The sequence below is a fragment of the Tetrao urogallus genome, assembly GCF_951394365.1.
Source record: "Tetrao urogallus genome assembly, chromosome: 2".
In the NCBI taxonomy this organism is placed as follows: Eukaryota; Metazoa; Chordata; class Aves; order Galliformes; family Phasianidae; genus Tetrao; species Tetrao urogallus.
Window position 1 is genome coordinate 20487539 of NC_136814.1, and position 22685 is coordinate 20510223.

Consider the following 22685-nt stretch of genomic DNA (forward strand, 5'->3'; position numbering starts at 1 on the left):
CCCTTTTGTACACAGGATGAACAGGAACAATGAATTACAAGACAACATGCAGTCCATTTTTTGGTTTAGTGGTTTAATTTCTTTTTACAAGTTTGTATAGCATTATTTACAGAAGACTCCACAGAAGACCTGTTCTTTCATAATCATTCCACAAATCTCAGTTCCGTGTTCCATTATCACTCCACAACTATTAGTACATATTCAAGAACAAGATCTGAAGGATATTGCTAACTATTTGATCAGAAAGAAAAATGTTGCTCCCCAGTGTAGTTCTGGTATTTACTTGAAAAACTGTTTTTTCATTATCAGTTGTGCTGAGCTGTAATTAAATTCACACAGACTTACTGCACCTTACAATTTTCTTGCTGTTGATCTTGCTTGTGTAGTGCTTGTTCATTTTGGGAATTTTTGGCTTTATGAATCATATGAGTCTCCCTAATATTGTCAGAGACAATATTTGTGGATTGCTTATATGGCCAAAGAGGTGACCTTGAAGAAGATTTCATTGGTGAAAAAGCTGTTCTTGCTTGGGAATGCTGTTCTTCGTTTATCTGTAACACAAACAAATGTTCTGTTTTACTGGCAATGGTAAACTGTTAGCTTCCTGCAGTTGGTCAGAACTCTCAGAGCAAAAGACTAACTGTTGGGAATTTGGAAAAAAAGTACATACATATTAACAAAAAAATACGTGCTTTGGCAAAGAGGAGGACTGACTGGGAAATAATTCCCTCACATAAGATAAAATCAGATTATTAGTGATTGCTTCTTATTTGCTGTAACCTTGACTGAGGCCAATGAGAGCCTACAACAGGCTTATGCAATGCTGGCAGGTGATTAGTGTGTAACTTCTTGGAGCCATGATTTCCTTTCTTTTTGTACTATTGAGCTGTTTCATTTTATGTTCGCTTGTTTTTTCCTCCAACAAACACCCTTCATTTACTTCTAAACTTATAGAAAAACACAGATAAGTGACTGTGAATAAATAATAAATTCATTGGGATCACTTAATAAAACAATAATAAGAGACCTCCAGGCAATTCTTGTAAGCAGCAGCAAGTAGGATAATTGACACTGAAAAAACATGAATAAATGCCACAGATATACCCTCACAATACTATAGGGATTTCATAGTGCTATAGCTCAAAACAAATTGCAGTTCTCATCTGGCTGATCATTCTCATAAGCTCAAAGGCTACACATCCACTAATCTAATCTATAGAATGGAATACTTTGGGTTGGAAGAAGCTAGGAAGATCATCTAGTCCAACTCCCTTTGTATGGGACATCTTTCACTAGATGAGGTTGCTCAAAATCCCACCATCTCTGAGGCTTTTGCCTTTACTTTCTTCTGGTATCTTGCCAACACAGTAACAAAAAAAAAAAAAAACCTGCTTTTTTTTTTTTTAAATACAACAAATAATAGTCACACTTTATGATTTCATATTTAGTTGTATGGCAGACTCCCCTGATTGCCATGAGAATGGGTTTTTTGTTTGTTTGTTTTACAAATGTGGCAAATTGGAAGAAGTTTATGCAGGTGTCAGGTAAAATAAGTATCAATATATATGTACTCTCAAATTCTGGTTGCTCAGCTTTAAGATAGTGTGGTTAACAATATGGAGGAAATATCAGACGACAAAAGATTTACTTCTATTCCGAAGCTGGAACGTTTTCTGTAATCTGCAAAGCATTTGCATTAGCTTAGAAAGAATGCCTTATTCTGATGTGCTGTGAAACATGTAGCAGTGTGCCATGTTACTGAAAACACTTCTAAGTTAATTTAAACTTTACTAAACCTTCTCTTTCACTAATGAAATCATCCTTCAGAATGTAACTCAGTATTATTTATTTTGGTAACCTCAAACTCTGGTAATCGCTAACATTAAATTTGTTTCTTATCATTTAAGTGTTCTCTATTTACATGTTTAACACACTCTCAAATATCTGCAATTACTTTATAACTTTTTAGAAAGTGGAATTTCAAGAAAAGTTAGCAGAAAAATTTAATCCTCAGCCCTGACTTGTAGAGGTTGTTACGCTGTTCACTTTTTTTTCAGAAACCTAAAAAACTGTACTCCAAAGATTATCTGTTCTTTAATACTAAACAAAAGAAATAAAAAATCTATCTGTATTTCATTTACATTTCCAAGTAGATTTCCCTATGAAGTCACAAATTACATCATGGGAACAACTTGCAGGTTACTAACGTGGTCTAGCCTATGTTTTAGTGAATCAGTATTTATGATCTCACCTTCACTTCACTGCTGAGAAATTTAAATAATTAGATATACTCAGAGAGATTTCAGCAAGATGAATAAGTTTAGTGAACATAATAGCTTTCATGCACAGATACATTTTTTAAAAGTTACCTTTTGTGATTTGCTGCCACCAGGTGTCGAATAGGAGTGCTCACCAAGATGATCCCATCTTCCTGTTTGTACATCTTGTGTAGGTACGGGCAAGTTCTCACTTTGGGAAGCCAGATGAGGACTGGTCCATAGATTGAGGGTGGTTCTACGTAAAATATAAGGGCTAACCCTTTCAGTGGGGATATCAGCAAAACCTGGAATAAAGAGAGAGAGTTTCTATTAAACACAGGTTTTACATTAAATATAGGTTAGCTAAATAACCTACACTTTTTCCTCAAATGAATGGATCTTTTTTTTCCCACCATGGGAATTAAAGCAGCTGATGAAAATAAATAATTTGTCCTATTGAAAATCTAAAAGATTACTGAATTGCTCTTCTGTATTCCAAATTTCATAAGCAAGTCCTGAAAACAATAGGCAAGGTACAAAAGTAATTCTACAGCAAAGCTTTTCAGACAAGTATTGGGTCTTTTTTTTTTCCCCCCCCTCCAAATAGGCACATCATCATCTGGAGATGAGTTTCATCCTGAAAACACATGTACTGTTTTTACCAGCATTTAGTCAGATCACACTGTATCACAACATTCTTTATTTTTATGGTCTACAGTTATAAATTCTTTACTTTAGACCTGCATTATTACAGATTCTCTGTTATCTTGCTATCCAGCCTAAAAGTCAAACATTAACTGATGCATGTGTTCTCAGAGCAGGTATATTTACATAAAAATAATAATGTTGGTAAGAAAATGAATTGCAAATACAGCTTAGAAGTCCTGATTTCTGGGAGTGACTACTGAAGCTGAGGTGACTTTACAGTTTGTCTTATGATTACCGTTGCATTTATTATAAAAAGGTGCAGTTGAACATACAATATATTTTTCAATCCCTAATTTGTGCATTCTTCTCAGGTAACGGTTTGCTAAGGCAAACCATTACATGGAATATCAGGCCACCTAATTCCACCTTGTTAATAAAAGAATGAAACAAAACCCTCAGGAAGTTGTTAAGGTACCACTGCTGAGAGTTGGCAACAGTTTTGACTTGGGAGATTTTAAATCATTCACTGCAGAGCCAGGTGGAACCTCCCGTGCCCTGCATGGGGCAGCAGCAACCCACAGCCCCACCACCAAGTGCCTGCCAGGCAAATCCCATGCAGCTATTAACCACCTCCAAAGCTATTAACTCCACCAAAGGAGTAATAGAGAAGAAGCTACAAAGGGAACAAATGTGACTCCATCCCAGCACATATTCTAGGATTCCCTCTTTATAGCCTTTTAAGATTAGATTCACTCTATATCTATTCCTCTGTAAGTTTCGATTACTTCAAAGAACATTTTAAAATGACTAGAGCAAGCCATGTTCCTGCAAAATGTTGCTGCTGTTAATATATGATGTTTACCATCTAACACATATATCACCAGAGAGTACAAAGTTGCAACTGTCAGATCAGTTAATTATAATTAATTTGTCATTTATAAAACCAATTACCAATGTAAAGGTATTATGATGGTCTAAAAACAAGAGTTCTACAAATGCTAAATTTGCATTAAACTGTCACAACTTCCATTGGTGACGCTAATGGAAGATGAAAGTAGTCAAAAACGTTTAGCACTATCACCTTGTTACCAAAGAGCAAAACCAATTCAGAAAAACAAAAAGAGCAAAGAACACCCATCATGTTCAGAGAATATTTGACTGTATATAAAAAAAAAAAGTTATAAATACCTCTTTTAACTACTTCTGGAAGCCCATCTGGCTCATAGTCTGAGTTCTCCTGATTCTCCAAGTTTTGACAGATATCATCCTTCCTCTTTTTTTTTGAGCTAGTCTCTGGCAAAGGAGATCTTGGTTCTCCACTTTCCTTCCTGGTGTCTTCACATCTTTGTCTTTTAGTAGAAGGCTTAGTGGTGTCTTCATCCCATCTCATCTCTTTGTCAGACTGACTGCACACTGTCGATGAGTTACCTGAATTCAGCAAAGAGCTGCTGACAGCATCACTTGTTTGCTGTTTCAGCTGACCATTCAACAAAGTGACTTGCATTTTTAGCATCTCATTTGCTTCCTCAAGTTTATAGTATTTAACAATTAGAGAGCAGTATTTCTCCAAGTTCTCATTTGCCTCTCTGGTTTTCACTTCCACGGCTTCCTGTAATTCTTCCAGTTCTAATTTAATTTCTTCTGTAATGGCATTCTCATCAGTGCCTTTCAAAATAAAGTGTCTTTGTTCATATAAATGAAGTTTTTTTTTTTAAAAAAAGCACATACGAGAATGTATAATACAATTGTCCCATATCTTTTGATTAATTACATATATTCTACAACTGTGCAACCACAAAAAATAAGTGACAGTATATAACAAAGTCAGTCATATTTTATGCGTAGTAGAATATTTGCTGAACAGAAAACAAACAAATTCCTAAAGAAACCTAGATCAGTGCATAGGCAAACATTTTTTTCTGCCCTTGTGTAACTTCAGAACACAACTTTTAAATTTAAGTTTAAAAATCATGTTCTATATCAGTGCTGCATATGCAAATTGGCACTTTAGGGAAAAAGTTTACAAATTAACACAACTATAAAAGCATTAAGACTACATCTAGCTTTAATTACCTTCTTTTGCTGACACACTTAGATCTTTCTTCTTTAGTAGTTCTTCATAGTCAGCTAATTGTTTCTGCAACACTTCCTTTTCCTGTTCCATCTGCTTACAGGATTTAATCCACACCTGCACTTCATTCTGGACAAATTCTTTTTCCTTATTTAGTTGAACTATAGCATTAATATTGTCAGCCTACAAATAAAAAATAGTTATTGCACCTGAAACATAACTCTTCTGTTTAAACATTACACTATTAACCTCAAGTGTTACATGTTATTAGTTATAGACTATGGCTGTAACGTAGATTTGCTTGCTTGTTTCTGTACAGTCTCCTAATAGCAGCTCTTTTATCACAAGAAAGTGGGAAGCACTCTTCTGAACAGATACATTTATGAGATTAACTCTGCAGAAAACTCTCCAACTAATATCACCTAATGACCTCGCATAATAAAGCACTGCATTCCTAGGTGATATGTTTCAAACCAATATTCCAAATGCTAAAGTTTACAGCATTCTCCTAGTTGGTCTTTTTTGCCTCTAATGTATCTTGAGGCAAGATAACACGGGCCTGGTTTGCACTCTGTCTTTCAGATATACTACTTTGAGCAGCATCAGATCTTCCTTTCCATCATCTTCCACTCTCCTGTTCCTGTGCTGCTCCTTGCTCATCTGGTCTGGCACCACACAGTAAGCACAGCTGACAGCTTTGTATCGCACAGTTACACTGCCCTGGGTACTATGTTTTGTCACTGGTACATATCCTGCAGTATTAAATCATCACACTGTTGGTGTTAAACAAATTAATTGACAATCAACACTACAGTGGAGGAAATAAATTTTGAGCAAGGTGAATGTGTTGCAATTCAACACTTAATTGCAAGGATGCTGAATAGATTATGAATCTTCAAGAGCCTTCTAGAGAGAGAATCTCATTTCAGAAGTAGAAGCAGGAATTTGGAGCCACCAATCAATCACAAACAGAAGCAGGACAAGAAATGAAGATGAGAAATATGCAGAGGAAACTAATAAACAGGCATTCAGTTACATGGACAGTTAAACTTCACCTGTGCTGCTAGAAAGCCAACCAAACACAACTATTACCAAATTATCAATTGCGCACAGTAAACACAGCTCCTAATTTTAATGAGAATTGATAAACCCTCAAGAATTAAAGACTAATGCTTAAAACAGAACATCCTATCCTTAACATCATCCACAAACAGAAAACAGATGCACTGCAAAGTCACTCTGACTGTATTCTGACCACGTTATGACCAGTTGAAATTTTTAAAGTAAATAACAGACTGCTGTGTTTAGCATCACAAACCAATTGTAGGTGTAGTATGAGTAACTCAATTTTTCTAATGTAGATCAATAGTAACAGTATTTTCTCCATGCCCTGTGTTCTCATTAGAGAAACAAAGGTTGTATCAAAGACAAACCAAAGGTCTGCAGCAGTGGCTCCAGTCCCACATTCCCTTTAGTGCACTGTGCCTTTGGTCTCACACAGTCAGCACTGCTTGCATATTTTTTCTTACCTTAAGTTTTAGGAGCTCTCCTAAGGTCTGATTGGCTTCTTTAAGAGAATTATTTAATTCTTCTTTAGTTGACTTCAGATGCTCAATCTCCAATTTTTGTGAGCCGATGAAGTGTTCTAATGAATTCATCTTTTCTTGACAGGCCTCAATTTGTATTTCATTCTAGAGGAAAAAAACCATGCCTAATTACCATGATGCTAAAAAGGACATCCAGTTATATTTTGAAGATACACTTAAAAGCATATCATTGTCAACAGGAATTTCATAGCAAGTATGCTTGGTGCACTTTGAGGAGTTTAAAACTGGAAGACTAATTTGTCTCAAGTATAAATACATTCTGTATACCTGCGTCTTGCCTTTAAGAAGTCTGCAGTTTGAAAGCCCTTATATAGGGCTTAGATGTTTGTCTCCTCCATAGAAAAAAGATGCCTCTTAGTATACAACATAGCTAAATCTACTGCATTTCCAACAAATGTGTCATTATAGTCTCCAGTAGATAACTTTTCCTCACCATACCTGCCAAAACAAATGATTTCCCAGACTAAAATACACTGCTCTTCTCCCTTCTTCAAGTGCACTGTCCCAGCTAAGTTACATGTATGTCTACACACAGACACAGACACACACACACTTAACAGTTACTGAGTTTTGAGGTAAAGATCACCTTTTAGAGTTTTCTATATGAAACAAAAAGGTAAAATAAATGAAAAAAAAAACTTAATGAGCTCTGAGGTAAGCGTATATAGTTTGGAAATACTGTTACCATAGTTCTTTTGCAATACAATCAGGAAAAATTTGTAACACATCTATAATTTAACTAAAAATTTTAATTAAAAACCTTATAGCATCTATCTTCCCATTTCCTGATTTACCTTTCTGTTTGCTTCCTTTAAAGCATTCTGGTGCTCTCTCTCTGTTTGAAGCAGTTTGTCTTGGTATTCTGATATTTCTCTTTTCATTATATTTTCTTTTTCTTGTAGTTCATTCTGGACTGCCACCAAACTCTTTGTCAGTTCATGTTTTTCTGACACAACTAAATGCAGCTCAATCTAAAAACAGCAAAAGCACACTATTAGTGTTTAGAATTTTATAATTGGAGGGTCAGTTAACCTGTTCAATTATTTGACTTTGTATCTGAAACTTCCAAAGACAACTTACTAAGACAAATTTTACAGCGGCTAAACACACTGTAACCAAATAAGAGAAAAATCTGAGCACAAAGAGGCAAGATGGAAGGCAAAGGAAAGTCTTTACAAAATAAAACTGCAACCTGAGGGGTAGGTACACTACGTGTAACTGCCAACACTTAAATTAAGCAGCACAGCCAAAACCAAAGCTTAACCTCTGCTTAAGACATAAACATATGACTGCTTCTCCAGAGTGACTTGAAACACTAAGGGTCATCTCTCACCCTACCAAAGTTAACAAAGCTTTCTAAGTATTTTCATGTTGATTTACTTTCATGACAGTACTTTTTGGACACCTGCTCAAAAGGAAAATTTGTTTCCATAAGGGTTACTGAAAGTTGCAGAAATTTCAGTTCTTCTTCCATCCAACACCCTCAGCACCAGAACAGAACTAAGACCTTGGTTATAAAATTCTGTCCATATCATTGGTAGGTCAGAAGGTCACTTAAGCTCATTTATAAACATGTAATATTGTTCACAAATAAACAAGACTTAGTCATCACCCTGGTAAAAAAACAGCCTGAGTATTAAATAGGAACATCTTAAACACTCATAATCTGCTTCTCGCTTGACTCTTCCTTGAAAATAATTTGTTCTTTAAAACAAGCTTGAGAAATGTGACAATTTTTAATCTAACATCCTCAGCCTAATGATTGAATGCCTGCAGTAGAGATCTCTTAGCAGCAAAAGATTTTCAGATAGCCAATTGTGGCATTTACGTTAAGAAAACAATTCAATTCCTTTAACAGAAAGAAAAGGGGGAAAAGTTTTAACTAATCATCATTCCATTTCAGAATGGAACCTTATATATAAGGAAGTTGGATGCAAGAACCTGAAATAATAGGTCATGAGTCCCTTGAAAAACCTCCATGCATTCTTAATGAGAGTAAGCCTGGCCTTGAACACAGATATACTACACATGCAGTAACTAACTTTGTTCTGTTCTGAATGTTCTTGAAGGAGTTGTATTTGTTCAGCAAGCTTCTTCCTCTCCGTAGTAAATTCTTCCTGTAATTTGGAAATTGCCTGTTCAGCATCACTTAGCTTGACTTCCAGCTCGATACAATTTTCAGTCTGCTCATTCACCTGAAATTAAATTTTCCATCATTATTTGTATTAAGTGCTATGATCTCTGAAGAGTTTTCTTGCATAAATATAAGCAATTCTAAAGATGAGTTAATTTACTCCCCTCGCTGGCCCATCTCCAAGCACGGGTTACTACAGGCTAATGCCATCCTGACACAGCATTTGTCCAACTGGTGTTTCACTTTCCATTGAGCTCTCCAGGTACTTATTCTTAATATAAAAACCTCATTCACCTAAAATTTGCCTTTCCTCCTTTTCTTCTACAGGAAAGAGGAAAACATCCTGCATTATTAGATTACTTGAACTTGTATGTCTACTTTCAAGCAATCTTTTCATTCACTGCACACAAAAAATCATCCTGCTTTCCAGCTCTAACTACAGTGCAAATGTGTGATTGCATTGAGAACATAACTTCAAAAATAGGCTGCTTCCTGTAAAAGTCTGAAGTTAATGTTATTTTAACACACAATTTATTAAGGAAGTGGTAAGCCCAGAGGACACTTTATCCTTGTTCTTTAAAAGGGAACTCAACCCTCCTAGAAATGGTATTACCTTTTTACATAAAGCAGTCTTTTCACAAAGTGCAGATTCCAGCTCCTTCTCAAGGTCATTATAGGACACTTTTAGAATATGCAGGATATCCGGAAAGCTTCCATTATCAGAAAAAGGTTGTGTCTTCAGCTTCAACTCAACAATTAAATCCAGCATCTTTTGTTTTTCCTGGTGCCAGCATTCATGCTCATGTTCCATGCGTGTCAACTGTGAAGACAGTTCCTCTGATTCTTTTATCTGCTGTTGGAAAGCATGATTTTCCTGTATGTTTTCTTCAAGCTTCTGTTTATATTCCATAACTTCTTGAGCAAGTAATTCCCTTGTGTGACCCAACTTTATATTTTCATTTTTTAATTCCTGACACTCCTGTAATAGCATTGTTTTATCTTGCTCAAGACAAGCCACCTGATTAACCAAAACTTGTTCTTTCGCTCTAGCAACTGCTTCCTCCTTGGAAACAAACTCTAATTTCTCACTCATACCTCTGAGCTCAGTTTTCAACAATAACACAGCATTTTCAAACTCATCCTTGATTTGCATCTTTTCTTTCTCCTTCTCTTCTATAAGTTTTGCTGCAGTCAAATTTGAAGACTCCAGTTCAAGGATCCTTTCTTGCTTATCTTTTGAATCTTTAGCCAAACACTCTTTTTGTGAGGTGAGATCATTGATTTGTGACTGAAGACATTTCAACTTTTCAGCCATCTCTTCCTTCTCTGCTGTTAATGTCTCTGCTTCTGCTTTTGCAGTCTCCAGTCGAACAACTGCATCTTCTAGATTTTCCTCTGACATCTCCAATTCTCTTTCAAGCCTCTCTACTTTATCCAAAAGAGCATCAGATTTCCTTTCGTTCTCTTTCAGCTTTTCAGCAATGTAGTGTTTTTTTCTCTCATCAGATTCAATTTTTATTTTCAGCTTCTCCATTCCTTCTCGCATTTGATTTACTTCTTTCTGTGCTGAGTTCAGTCCAGCAGCAAGTTCACGTTTTTCTGTTATCAAGCCATCCAAATACCTGGAAAGCTTTGAATTTTCAATTTCCAATGCACTCATTTTAGTCTGCATCATTTCAGATTCTCTCACAAGCACTGCTTTCTCCTTGTTCAAATCTGCCACTTGGTTTTGGAGTTTTTCTTCTTCCAACCTGAAAGACAATGCATCCTTTTCTAAACTCTGCAACTTTTGTAGAAGGTGATCCTTTTCATCTGATAGTTCACCCGTATCAGACTTCTCAGTCTCAAGCAGATTTGTTTGTATCTTTACTTCATTCTCTAATCTTCTAATGGTTTCGGCAGAATCCTCCTTATTTGTTTCTAACTCTTTTAATTTCTGATGTTCTTGAACTAGTTCTTTTTTGTTTTCAGACAGAACACAATGTACTTGACCAATATGATTTCCCTCAGCTGTGACTGAAACATGCTGCTCTTGAAGGCTAGGAATAGTTTTCAGGTTAATTTCCCTGTCCTTTTCTAACTGCTGACACTTTGCCCGAAGAATTTCAGCATTACCCTCTACAAACAAAGCATGCGTCTCCATATTAACTTGCTCAGATTTTGTTTGCCTCTGCTCATATTCAGCTCCAAGAAATAGATCACGACAGTCTCCCTTGATCACTTCAATATCATCCAGTGTGTTGACTGTATTAGACAAACTACTTTTATTTATATTGTGCTTAGAACTTATTTTCTCATGTTCTTTTTCTAAAGACACTACTCCATGAGATAATTGCTGTTTATTGACAGAAACTGATTCCAGGTTTTCCTTTGTGCCACTGTTTTCTTCCTTTTCTACAGCAGTTTCTTTCAATTCTGCCAGAGCTGAGCTCTCCAGAGTTAACTGTGCATTCTGAAAGCCCTCCTGTGAGTTTAATTCCTTGACTTCCATGAGAAAATCAACATTTTTATGGCCTTCTATTGCACAGATCAGCTCTGAATCTTCAACAGTTTTTTGTTTTATCTCTTCTTGATGATTTTCAGTGCTTATTTCATTTTCAAAGAAATCTTCTGAACTTAAAAATATTCTACTATTAGAAAATGACAGTGCGCTGTCGTGATACAAAGAGCTGGCACTTTTACTTGACATATTTGTACATTCTTCTCCTCTGCGAAACTTGTCAGAATAAGCTTCTACTAGTTTTGCTTCAGTGGTCTCAGTAGTATTTTCATGCACAGCTGTCTCTCCTACAGCCATTTTCTCCAAGGGAATGAGTTTTGGTTTGTTGTTTCTCAGTGCTGGAGTTCCAACAGGCACTCCCAGTTGATAAAGACCATTGTTTTCTTGCTGAGTGGCCTGCAAAATTAAAGAATCATATTAAAAAAAGTATGCATGTAACCAAAAAAAAAAAAGGGAAAGTGAGTCTTAAAAATTTTCTTAAGCCATAAGAAAACTGAGAATCTGCTTTCCTATGGGAAAAATTTACAAATTTACACTTCTGAATATAAATATATTTGGCTGAAAAGTTTTAGTGATTTTGAGGGGGAAACTTCACCCAAGTTTAATGAAGAATGAAATGCAAAGATGTCAACAAAAATGCAAACATTCCTCAATATTTTAGGAAAACAGATATCCAAATGACACAGTAAAAATTAGTATAACTTATGGGAGAATTGTTTCACGTTCACCGTCTATTAGACACCAGAGAAACTTTAAGAGGGACAAGACCCAAATCAAAGAATCTCTTCTCTCAGTTACCAGAGATGGGTTTACACCTGGTGCTATCTCATATTCTCATTTGAAAAATATAAACGACTGACTCTGAAAACTGAGGACTTGAAAAGGAATTGTGACAGAAGGGAGAACTTGAATGATCTGTACACCAGGGATTCCATCTTGAAAGAGCTCCAGCTGTGTACGGTGAAGAGTTGTATCTCTTTCTTTAGGTGGCTGTGTATCAGTGTAGATACTCTAACTGCTACTCATGAGCGACACATACAACCGAAAGATTTTTTTTTTGTAAGGAACAGTTACTCAGTGTTGTACATCTGGCCAAAATGGAAATCTTCAAAATGCTCTGACTGTGAGAGTAGTGTTAAACTGTCAGTTCCAGGCCTGCATTGGTTAGTTGCTGGAGGCTATTTGTACAGGATTTAACAGCCAAACTAGAATTCTCCCAGGCAGAAGATGTACTTTTTAGACCTACTTTTAGGGTGAATTAGCAGAATACAGTTGTGTGCACAAATTGAAATGGTTCTCCTCCATTCTGAATGTTCTGCCACACACAAGACTCTTTACGAAGACCAGTAAAATCTAGCTCATTGGTTTCATGCCATCTTCTGAAAGATGTACTGAAAGAAGTGACAGCACTGACTTCCAAAATTCTCATTCTCTTACTTATATTGAAGGAAGTGAAGTTGAATGGAAAAATATCTGTTCTGCTACCAGCTAGTTCTGGTTGGCTGTTGAGGTTATTAAAGGGAACTAGAGGTGCGAAAGCAGTCCTACTTTGCTTGATATGGTCACATGAAAGAACGTGAAAAGTACAGGCATCTTCAACGGGATGTACTAAATCAGAAAAGATCTACACTTGTAAACAGATGGTACAGATGCATACAGCACACTCGCATCAGCTAGCGCTGCAGAATCCACACTGACACGGGCTTGAAGAAAGAAGCACAATGTATTACACAATGCTAACAGACAAGAGCTGCTGATTTTGTTGTTTCTCATGATTGCCTGTGATGCAAAAGACAAAACTGAAGACACAGATTATTGTTCTACTTTCTCTAAACAGTACCACTTCTGTGGATACAACTTCAAACATATTTCATTTTTAATATGTAAAATCCAAATTTGGCTTTACCACAAATGAAGGTTTACAAAAAGCCTTGTAATTACTTACGTTTTCAGTATCAATGCGCAGCAGTGAGAGAGAACCCGAATTGAGGACTTGTAGTTGGAGACTTGCTGTTTTAAGGTCAAAAGACAGATTCTCAGTTTTTCCTTCTGCCAATTTGCACTCCATCTCTGTAGTCAGGTAATTCAGTTTCTGCTGCCATTCTTTCTTATCAGACAGATTTTGTAGTTTATCTATTTCTTTTCTCTCAGAAAGCATAATATTTTTCATCTCCTGTATTTCCTCAGTTTTCATATTTTCTTGAATATGAAGTTGATTTTGGAGCACCTTGATGACCTTCTCATATACCTGACATAACATTTCAAGTTCTTTGATTCTGCCCTCAGGATTAGATTTGCTGGGAGTACTACTCCTGAACTCTTTAACAGAGTCCAATATGTGGCCACTACGACCACTTTCATTCAAAACTTTAGCTGCATCTTCTGAAATTCCTTCCACAGAACTTTTCAGATGATTAATTTCCTCTGTCCATTTGCACATACCACCGTTACAAGAATTATCAACCTTACTTACTTCTGAGAAAGTGACATCCAGTAAAGAGTCTGTAGAGTTAGTTTCATCTAACTTAGACTGTGTCTCATTTTGGCTAGAAGACAGTGGCATTTTCAGAGAATCTACATGAAAACTGCTCATACTTTCTGACAATGCAGAATTTTCTGCCTTCAGTATTTTAACACAAGACTGTAGCTCCGTTATCTTTGATGCCATACTACAGTGTTGTTCATACAATTTTACATGCTCGTTCCGGAAAGAGAAAAGCTTCTCTTTTATTTCCGCAAAGCAAATTTTAACTTCTTCACTGGACAATTTCAAGTTTTCATAGTCAGAACTGGATCCAGTACTACGTTCCTTAAATCCAAATATTTCCTTATTGCCACAATCCATTTTCAAATCGCTGTTCTCACTTTCATTCATAAGTTCATCTTGAAAAGCAGCTTTCTCAGTTCTTAAATTTGTATTGATTATGTTCTCTTTCTCCTCTGCCACTTTATTTATATCTGTGGTGCCATCAGTTTTTGAATCTTTAAATGCAGAAACAAACGCTATGTTCTCATTCTGCAATCTCTCACAAATTTTCTCCAGTTCACTCAGTTTGTTTGTTATTACCTGCAAAGAGGATGACAAGACCAACTCATCCATTTCTCTTATGCCACAATTGTGAGAAACATCATCATCATTATCCTCCAACCGGCTATCTTCACTTGGGAATCTCAGCTGAGAATATGAAGCTTTCAATTCTTTAACAGACAGCAGTTCTCGCTGCAGTGTCTCTTTCTCTCTCGCACTTTTCTCAAGTTCTGTTTCCATCTTTTTTAAAGCAGTCTTCAGTTGCATCACTTCTAACCTGCAGTTCTCCAGGGAGATCCCTCTGTCCTCCAAGTCCATTTGAAGAAGCTCAAGATTAAATTGGTATTTATTCAATTCCATATCCTTCTCTTCCATGGTCTTCCTCAACTGGCCTGAACAGAGCCTTCTTTCACAACTAGAGTCATACACTAGAGGTTCACTTTTTGTTTGTAGTTCCTTCACCAATTGTTCCCTGTCTTGGATACACACAGTACTATGTAGCTCTTGAATTGCATTTTGTGTTGCCTTGACATTTGACATTTCCTGTTTGAAACAGTCAAGCTCAGAAGAGGGCACTTGTTCAATGTCAGAGAAACCTGACTGCAGTTGCTGAAGTTCTTGAATCAGATTCTTTTTTATTTCTTCTGAGGCTATTAGCTTATATAATATATCTTTATTTTCGTTAAGTACCAATTTCTCTTCTTGTTCTAATTCTGCTTTCTTTTCCTCAAATACAACAGTCTGTTCTCTCAGAATGCTCATCACATTCACATTTTCTTCTTCCACCAGTTTATACCGTGCTTGCAAAGCCTTCAGCTCTCTTGAGATTTCTTCAGCTCTTGCTTCCATACATTGTTTTTCCTCCTTGTGTTTTCTGGACATTTCAGAAATTATTTCTTCTTTTTCCTTTAAACTATTAGAAATATTTCTATTTTCTTCCAGTAAAGTTATTTGGCTTTGTTCTAAATCTCTGCTTAAATCCTTAAGGGTTGCATTTTCTTCAGCAAGTTCCTCAATTTCTTTGCTATATGAACAAATCAGTGAAGACATGTCCTTCTTCTCTGAACCCCATGTCTCAGACATCAGTGTCAGCTGTCTCACTGAATCCTCAAGGAATTTATTATTGACCTTTAAATCCTGAAGCTCTGTTTGTTGGTTTTTCAGTCTTCCTCTCAGAGATTGAAGTTCCATGTCCTTTTCCTCAATAATAGTGACTGTTTTTCTAATAGATTTCTGACGTGCCGAAATATCTGCTTTAAAGTTACTAATGTACTGGTTAGTTTCTGTTACAAAGCTTTCATGCCTCTGTTTTACATCACATAACCTTTCATCTGTTTCATTCTCAGTTTGCAGTAAGTCTTCATCCTGGTGCTGTTGATCTGAATTCGGCTGCTTTTGAGCCACTGGGGAAATCTCAAGAGAAGAGATCTGATCCTGTAAGACCATCAGATCTTTCATTTTTTCTGTTCCTAGCATTGCTCTTGCACATCCATGATCCTTGGCAACAGGCTTATTTGCTGCTAGTTGCTTATTATCTAAAGCAGTTTCTTCCTGACCACCGTGTAAGTCACCTTCTCTATTCTCTGTCATTTCTGAAGTATCTTTTGCTTTCACAAGACAGCAGATTTTTTCATATTCACCAAGCAGTTCATGATAATATTGCTCCCTTTGCAATCCTTCACTTGTTAGTAGTTGTATCTTTTCTTCTAGTTCACTAACCTGGTTGGTAAGCTGTAATATTTTACAGGACATATTCTCTATGTCTTTACAGTACTTTTTATCAGAACATTCTGCTTCTTGTCGAAGTTCATCACAAACTTTTTTCTGTTCTTCTAATTCTGCACTTCTACATCCTAGCATGTCTCTGAGCTCTTTGATTTCTGTGTTCTTCCTGTCTCTGTCAGTTTCCATTATTTTGAATTTCTCACTGTGTTCACGATTTTCAATTTGCTGGCTTTGAAGGGAACTCTCCAAGTCACTAATATGAATCAGCATATTTTCCTTTTCCAACTTAAGTTTATTTATAACATGATCATTTTCATTTCTCCATTCAGAAAAAGCATTTGTTTCTTCCTTTAATTCTTCACATTCTTTCTGCTTAAATGCAAGGAGTCTCTGCAAAGCTTCCAACTCTTCCTCCATTTTACTTATTTTACAGTTTTGTTCTTTAATATGATTTTCTTTCTCCTTGAGCAGATTTTCAGTAGAATATTGCTGCTTTTCCATGTCAGCTAAGGCTAGTTTCAGTTTCTCCAAGGAAAGAGAGCTCTCTTGCTCCATAATTTTCTCTTCTAGTAACTTCAGCTCTGCTTCCTGAGAAGCATTCTTACCTGCAACAGAGAACACTGTCAGAACTTTGCTAGACACTATTGGCCAATTTGATAGTTTTGTAACTGAAAAATGACCACTTATTGTTTTTAATTATTCTAGTGTAGTGTATTACTGTTATATTGCCTCACTGGAAAAAAAAAGATTATCCAGATCTTTTCAGACAGACACTGCATACTCATAGACATTGTCCACTTCCAGTTCTACAGCCTGATACAAGTCTGTGCTACAGTCTAGTCAGTACGTACTTGTCAGGTTATTATCTGTTGCTTCTGCACCTCATTTTCACCACTTTTTTAAAATACCTGTAACATTCCAGATACATTCTCATGGATCCAGACCCATTCTCATGGATTAGGCTCCTACTCCTTTTCTGACAAAAAAAAATTAATTTTACAGTCATTTTTTAGATTGCCGTTGTGGCTACACTGCTTTGATAAGAAATAGAGAATAGCTGATAAAAGATGCAAATTGCCAGTCAGAAGCATCATTGCTTTTCGGGTGATAAATTTGGTGATTAATTTTCAGGAGAAAAGAATCAACGTCAAAAGCCTTCCTCTGAAATCTCACACGAAGTTTGAATCTGCACAGAAAGAAGTGGGAATCCATAGCCTTTCATCTGATTCTGCAGAACTATTAAGTATATTTTGTATTTCAACTTAGTTCCTGTAAAAATTTGTTCTTGATTAGGAACAGCCACTGCAAGGAACACCCAAATATCAGTGCTTAGATAATGTTTTCTTTTTTTTCTTAAAGAATTCAAACACGTTAAAAGAAAATAAAGTTTCCTGGCTTAAATATATTCTATGAAATTCATCCTGCTGCTAAGGTCAGTGTGCTTCAGCTACTTTCAAAATTATATATCTTCAGAAATTGCATATGTTTAGACAAAAAAATTCATTTTCACATCGGTCAAGGTTAAGAATATCATCATAATCATATCCCATGGTAGAAATCTTTTTTCTTAAGTCACAATCAAACTTACAGTATTGCAGAAAACATGCACTGTTGAGAAAGTAACAAGGGACATGCAAATTTAAAAACATAACTCACTTTTCACCTCTTCTGCAAAATTCTGGCTCTGCTTCAGAGATTGCTTGACTGCTCCCAGTTCTTCTTCAAGCTGGTGGATCTCTCGCAGTTTTTTTTCATACTGTGCATCAAGAAGGTTTTTCTCCTTCTTCACTTCCTAAACCAATATCAATAATGAACACATTTCATATACTTTAAGAAGTTCAAAGAACTTTACTCATTTAAGTCAGAAGGAAACTATTCCACTAAGTCGTCTCCAGGCAGCTGGTCTTGGGTTCCTAAGAGCTGCCTGAGAACATTTATTGAATGAGAGCTTAACTAGTTGCCAGCCTCTCAGGGATGCTGCCAGTTGACATTGTTAGGTACCCACTGTTTACATACAGCAAACAGCTCCACATAACTGCTCAAGCAGACAGGATGGAACATAACCCACAAAATCAGAGTTGATTAAGTAAGGCTGCTCTACCTGAAGAAACAAACCCCTAAAATGGCATCAAAATCAGAAAGAAAATTGCAGATTAAATTTCACTTATCTCACATAGAGACAACTTCTCATTAAACAAACAAACAAAAAAAACAATCACCATAGCAACAAAGCTCAGATTTTATTTAGAAGTGCTTACACTTTCAGAGGGTTGCTTTGCCATTAGGAGTACTTTCTTCCAAATAAACTGTTTAAAAATATATATGTAATCATCTGTACAATGCCATTGCATGTGGGAAATGAAACAAAAGTTCTTGTAGGGAAATGAATCCTTTTTCTCCAAACTCCTGTACTGCTGGACAACAGATGGCATGGCACTGGCATGGCCCAATTGGAAACAGGTCGTCTATTATTCATCCATTTACTACTAGCAGATGGACAGCAATTCACAAAAGCCAAGCTCAAGAAACAGAAACGTCTGGATGAAAAATATTAAATGCTTGCTGGCATGGCAGGCTCGTTTTTTGAAGCAACATAAATAAATCACCCTCAGAACATGATTAAAATTGTCACTGTCATAAACAGTTAACTTTCCTTTTACTCATAGCCCTCTCTACTCAGAGTTAAAAAAAAAAAAGAAAAGTCACAAAATTTTCAAGGAACAAAGTTTTCTAGTTATCCCAACAATAATTTTTCAAGTTACAAGTTGCCAAAACACCCTGCATTCCAAGTGCTGCATGAAAATACAAGTACAGGAACTAAACATGCCTGTTTATTAGAAAACCTGGAGTGATCTATTTACAGAAGAACAGATAAGTTTAAGAAATCAAAACAGCTGAGAAGTCCAATTATTTTGATTTAGTGCAAAACATTTCCAATTAACAGCATTCAGCAAAGCCCAAGAAGCCACAATTTATCAAAGCATATGATAACAACTTTCCATTTGCATTTTCCAAAGCTATAAGAAATAAAGTCAATTTGGTTTTGATCCAGTTAATGACTCTACTTCTATGATGTTTTACTATATTTTTCCATTCTGCAACCATGAAAAAAAATCAGAGAACTACACTAAGCTCCAGAAAATATACACACAGTACTACTGATCAGGAGAAACTCTTCAGTGGGCAGACTGAGCAGTACAGGGACAGACTGATCAATTTTTTCCATTAACAGCACGGGTTTGCTAGAACCATCAAAATGTAAACTATATCTTAATATGCCATAACTGCTATACCACAGAGATACCACGATTGCAAAGCTTATTGGTCCTTAAATTAAACATACCTAGTCTGTCTCACAAGTGCATCTATTTTGCAATATTTTGAAATGTCAGTCTTACACAGTAAGGAGTGAATACAGCAGTGAATTAATCATCACAAAACAATGGTATTCTCCAAACAAAAGCTAGAACATTATTGCAAGATTCTATTCCTCTCTCTGCAGTAAATCCAAAGACAACACAATCTCATTGTCATTTTCTACTGCTATAAACAAAATCTACAGTCAACAGAACCTCCAGGACTTCAAAACAATTTGATGGTTTTGGTTTTTTTTTTTTGCATTACACTTATTTATGATTGAGGATGACAAGCCAGTCTTAAGGTTTGCAGCATACGCCATAATATCATCTACAAGTCAAGACAGAGAGAAAACTGCAGCATTACTGATTTCTTTAAGTATTACTACATCCCAAGATTCAGGTTCTTTCTAAATGTATTGCTCATGTTCTAAAACAATATCACTGTCACCAGCTGTTTAATTGTCTGCCCAAGACAAACAAATACAAAGAAAAGCATGATTGCAGCTACAGACCAATAAGATGGATAAAAGATCAGTAGATAAAAACCAGCACTACAAGAACTTGCAGTAAAGAGAGTATCTCCACAAACTAAGATGTTCTCTGTCAGCAGGATCCCAAAGGAAAAAAAAAACACAAAACAAGCGTCCTGTATCAAGCCTCACTTTATAATTTCAAAACAGGAAAAGGCATGTAATATTTGCCTGTAATACTTGCTGTACATGATTTCTCTTTTTTTTCCCCCATTCTTTTATCAATATGAAAGGTTACACTGAGATTGCACAGAAGCTTACTAGAGGCTTTTCTCCTTTGTTATACATGGGAAGAACAAAAGTGTTCTTGATCAGCATTTCCACTAGAAGGCACTGCTTATGTTTATTTACTAAATAAACATGTGCCGCATGTGCCAAGGAGGACTATCCAGCACTGAGGCCAAGTGAAATGGGACAGTCCATATCTGTACCATTACAATCTTGTATTTTCCAAAGCAGGTGGCTGTAACCAAACTGCTTGCTGGGAATGGCCCTTGGCTCATGTGAACTCTCAAACTGTGCCTGGGAATTGTACAAGAGTGCTAGTCAGCTGGGCCAAAGCCATGTGAAATAGTGTTCTAACAATTAACAGCTTAAATAGCCACATTCCAATAACTGGGAACATTTCCAGACATTGTAGTCTACCAGCATGAATGTACCTAAACCAAAGTTTCACAATATACTAAAGCTGTATCAGTGATAGCACTAGTGGGGAAAAAAAAAAAAACAACCACCACCTATGTTACTTCAAATTTGCTCACTGAATTTTTGGCAGAAATTATATCAGATTTTATATCTGCTCATAACAACAGGCAACAATCCAGATGAGAGTATTTAAGTAAAACAAATCTTTGACATAGATTCCATAGGCTTTCTTTCCTTTAACTGGAAGCAGAAAACAAAAATTCCATCACCTAGTGGTTCACATAGTAGTACACCTGTAATAGTTTTAACCGTAGATTCTCTGCTACATAAGCAAAACGGTGGAACTGAAAAGACAAAGGCAGGTAAGACAGGAAAAGATTTCTGCCCCTATAAATAGGAGGTTGCATGTTAAAAGATAAAGATCTTTCTGAATTTATCTTTGTTTTGAGGGAAGTGTTTAGAGTGGTGTAAAAAAGTTGGAATCTGTTCCCTTTTAGAAAAATGCAGTTGTTTCAAGACAACACAGTGAGCATTTGCATACAATTTTCAGTTCAGTAGTATGCACTAATGGTTGTAGAATGTACTTCTAAAGTCAAACAAACATGTATTTTTATTTTAGGACTAAAAGCAGGAGTATCTTAAAACAAAAGCCCACATTTGGTAAAAGAAGTCTAATGTGAACTTGAAGAGTGTTGAATAGAATTATAACATTGTATCCCAGTCCATCAACCAATTGCACAAGCTGAATTAGTGTATGGAAACTTAGTGAAGACCTAATTTTTGTGTTATTAAGATAATTCATAAGAAGTGTCCAAAGATACTTTATAGACAGTCCTAATATTTACAGATTGGTAATTTATGATAATAACTCTGTTACTCTTCTGCGTTGGTTACCTCAAAGGTTCTTGTGAGATCCGTTTCCTTAGCCTGGGCTGCTAACAAAGCCTGTTCTGCTCTGCACAGCTTCTGGGTAAGATCACTGCTATCACGTTCCAAGCGTTGTTTCACTGCCATTATCTGTAAGAGTATTGAAAATTTACTTTTTCCTTTAAAACTCCCATGCATAAAACTTTAAATTCTAATCCATTACAAAGAAAAATAAAACTACGTTCCTTTGTTCCACCTTGGACCTAAGGTTGCTTCCCTGTGATTTAGAAAACAACTTCTTATTGCCTTACTGCCTTTTTACCTCCAGAAAGATGGCATATCTCTAAAATAAATACAGACTTTCTGAGACAAATGAGTATATTCAATTAGCTGATACATCAGCAGGACTGTAGGATATAAATGAGACTGGAGGCATAACAGCCTTTTTGCTAAGCTATGAAATCAGAAATTAAGCACCACAACTGCACTTCTCGCTCCATGGACAGCGTTTTAGAGAAACTGAACAGGCATTCCCTCTTTCAAAATAGTCCTATAATGCTCCAGATTTAAAAGAAAGGAAATACGATTAGCAAGTCAAAACAAGAAAGCAAGAAAAACATATAGTCATATTTATAATATAATAATTCTGAGGTCATGGGATAATAAATCGGCTTTCTTGTAGAAAGGTACTTATATGAAGTACCTATTTTTCAATACGAAACCAATTTCTTTAGTTGCATATGCTCAAGAAAAATGTATATTAAAAACCTACACTAAAACATTTCATAATGTATTCACTTCCAGAAATACTGTCTTAGTTCAGCCTCCCACCTAATGGGTCTTCTCAACACAACTTTCAGACTCTTTTTTTTTTTCTTACTAGTTCTGCTAGCTCTGCTGCTTTATAGCTGCTACCAGAAGCGTTCTGACCCTTAAATACATACGGTTTTTAGTCTTCCTTTCTTCTAGGCTTCTGCTGCATTATAACTACCTTAAAATTGTGGCTCCATCATAACTAATATGACCTAATGGCTACTTGCTGCCAAAACTGGGGAAGATCTCCCTAACATTCAAAGCACCTCTCACACAAGCCCTGACAATAATCTGGATTTTGGGGAGAGTCAGTTCAGTCATATTGATGGAAAACTCTTATGCCCGTGTACACATGGACTTTCTGTTTACTTTGCTTTTTTAGATCTACTATCAGTTTTCTGCAGGTTCAAATGTTTGCAGGTGCAGCTATAAAGGAAGTCACAGGAGTGCATGACCAAAAGTATATGAAATACAGCTGTAGTTCCAAGAATCAGCTGACT

At 36.1% G+C, this 22685-nt stretch overlaps 1 protein-coding gene across 1 annotated transcript in view; it reads right to left on the minus strand.

Moving 5' to 3' along the window:
- Positions 1-341: 341 nt before the first annotated feature.
- The window catches only part of CENPF (centromere protein F), a gene marked incomplete at both ends in the record, with an annotated part of 35050 nt that continues 12706 nt past the window's right edge, over positions 342-22685 (minus strand). Inside the window, 11 exons of the mRNA XM_079532605.1 lie at positions 342-551; positions 2370-2563; positions 4095-4571; positions 4980-5160; positions 6507-6668; positions 7379-7555; positions 8627-8779; positions 9332-11614; positions 13164-16576; positions 17628-17763; positions 21400-21522. Of these exons, the coding sequence (XP_079388731.1) occupies positions 342-551; positions 2370-2563; positions 4095-4571; positions 4980-5160; positions 6507-6668; positions 7379-7555; positions 8627-8779; positions 9332-11614; positions 13164-16576; positions 17628-17763; positions 21400-21522 (7509 nt within the window). The remainder of the gene's footprint in view (positions 552-2369; positions 2564-4094; positions 4572-4979; positions 5161-6506; positions 6669-7378; positions 7556-8626; positions 8780-9331; positions 11615-13163; positions 16577-17627; positions 17764-21399; positions 21523-22685) is intronic.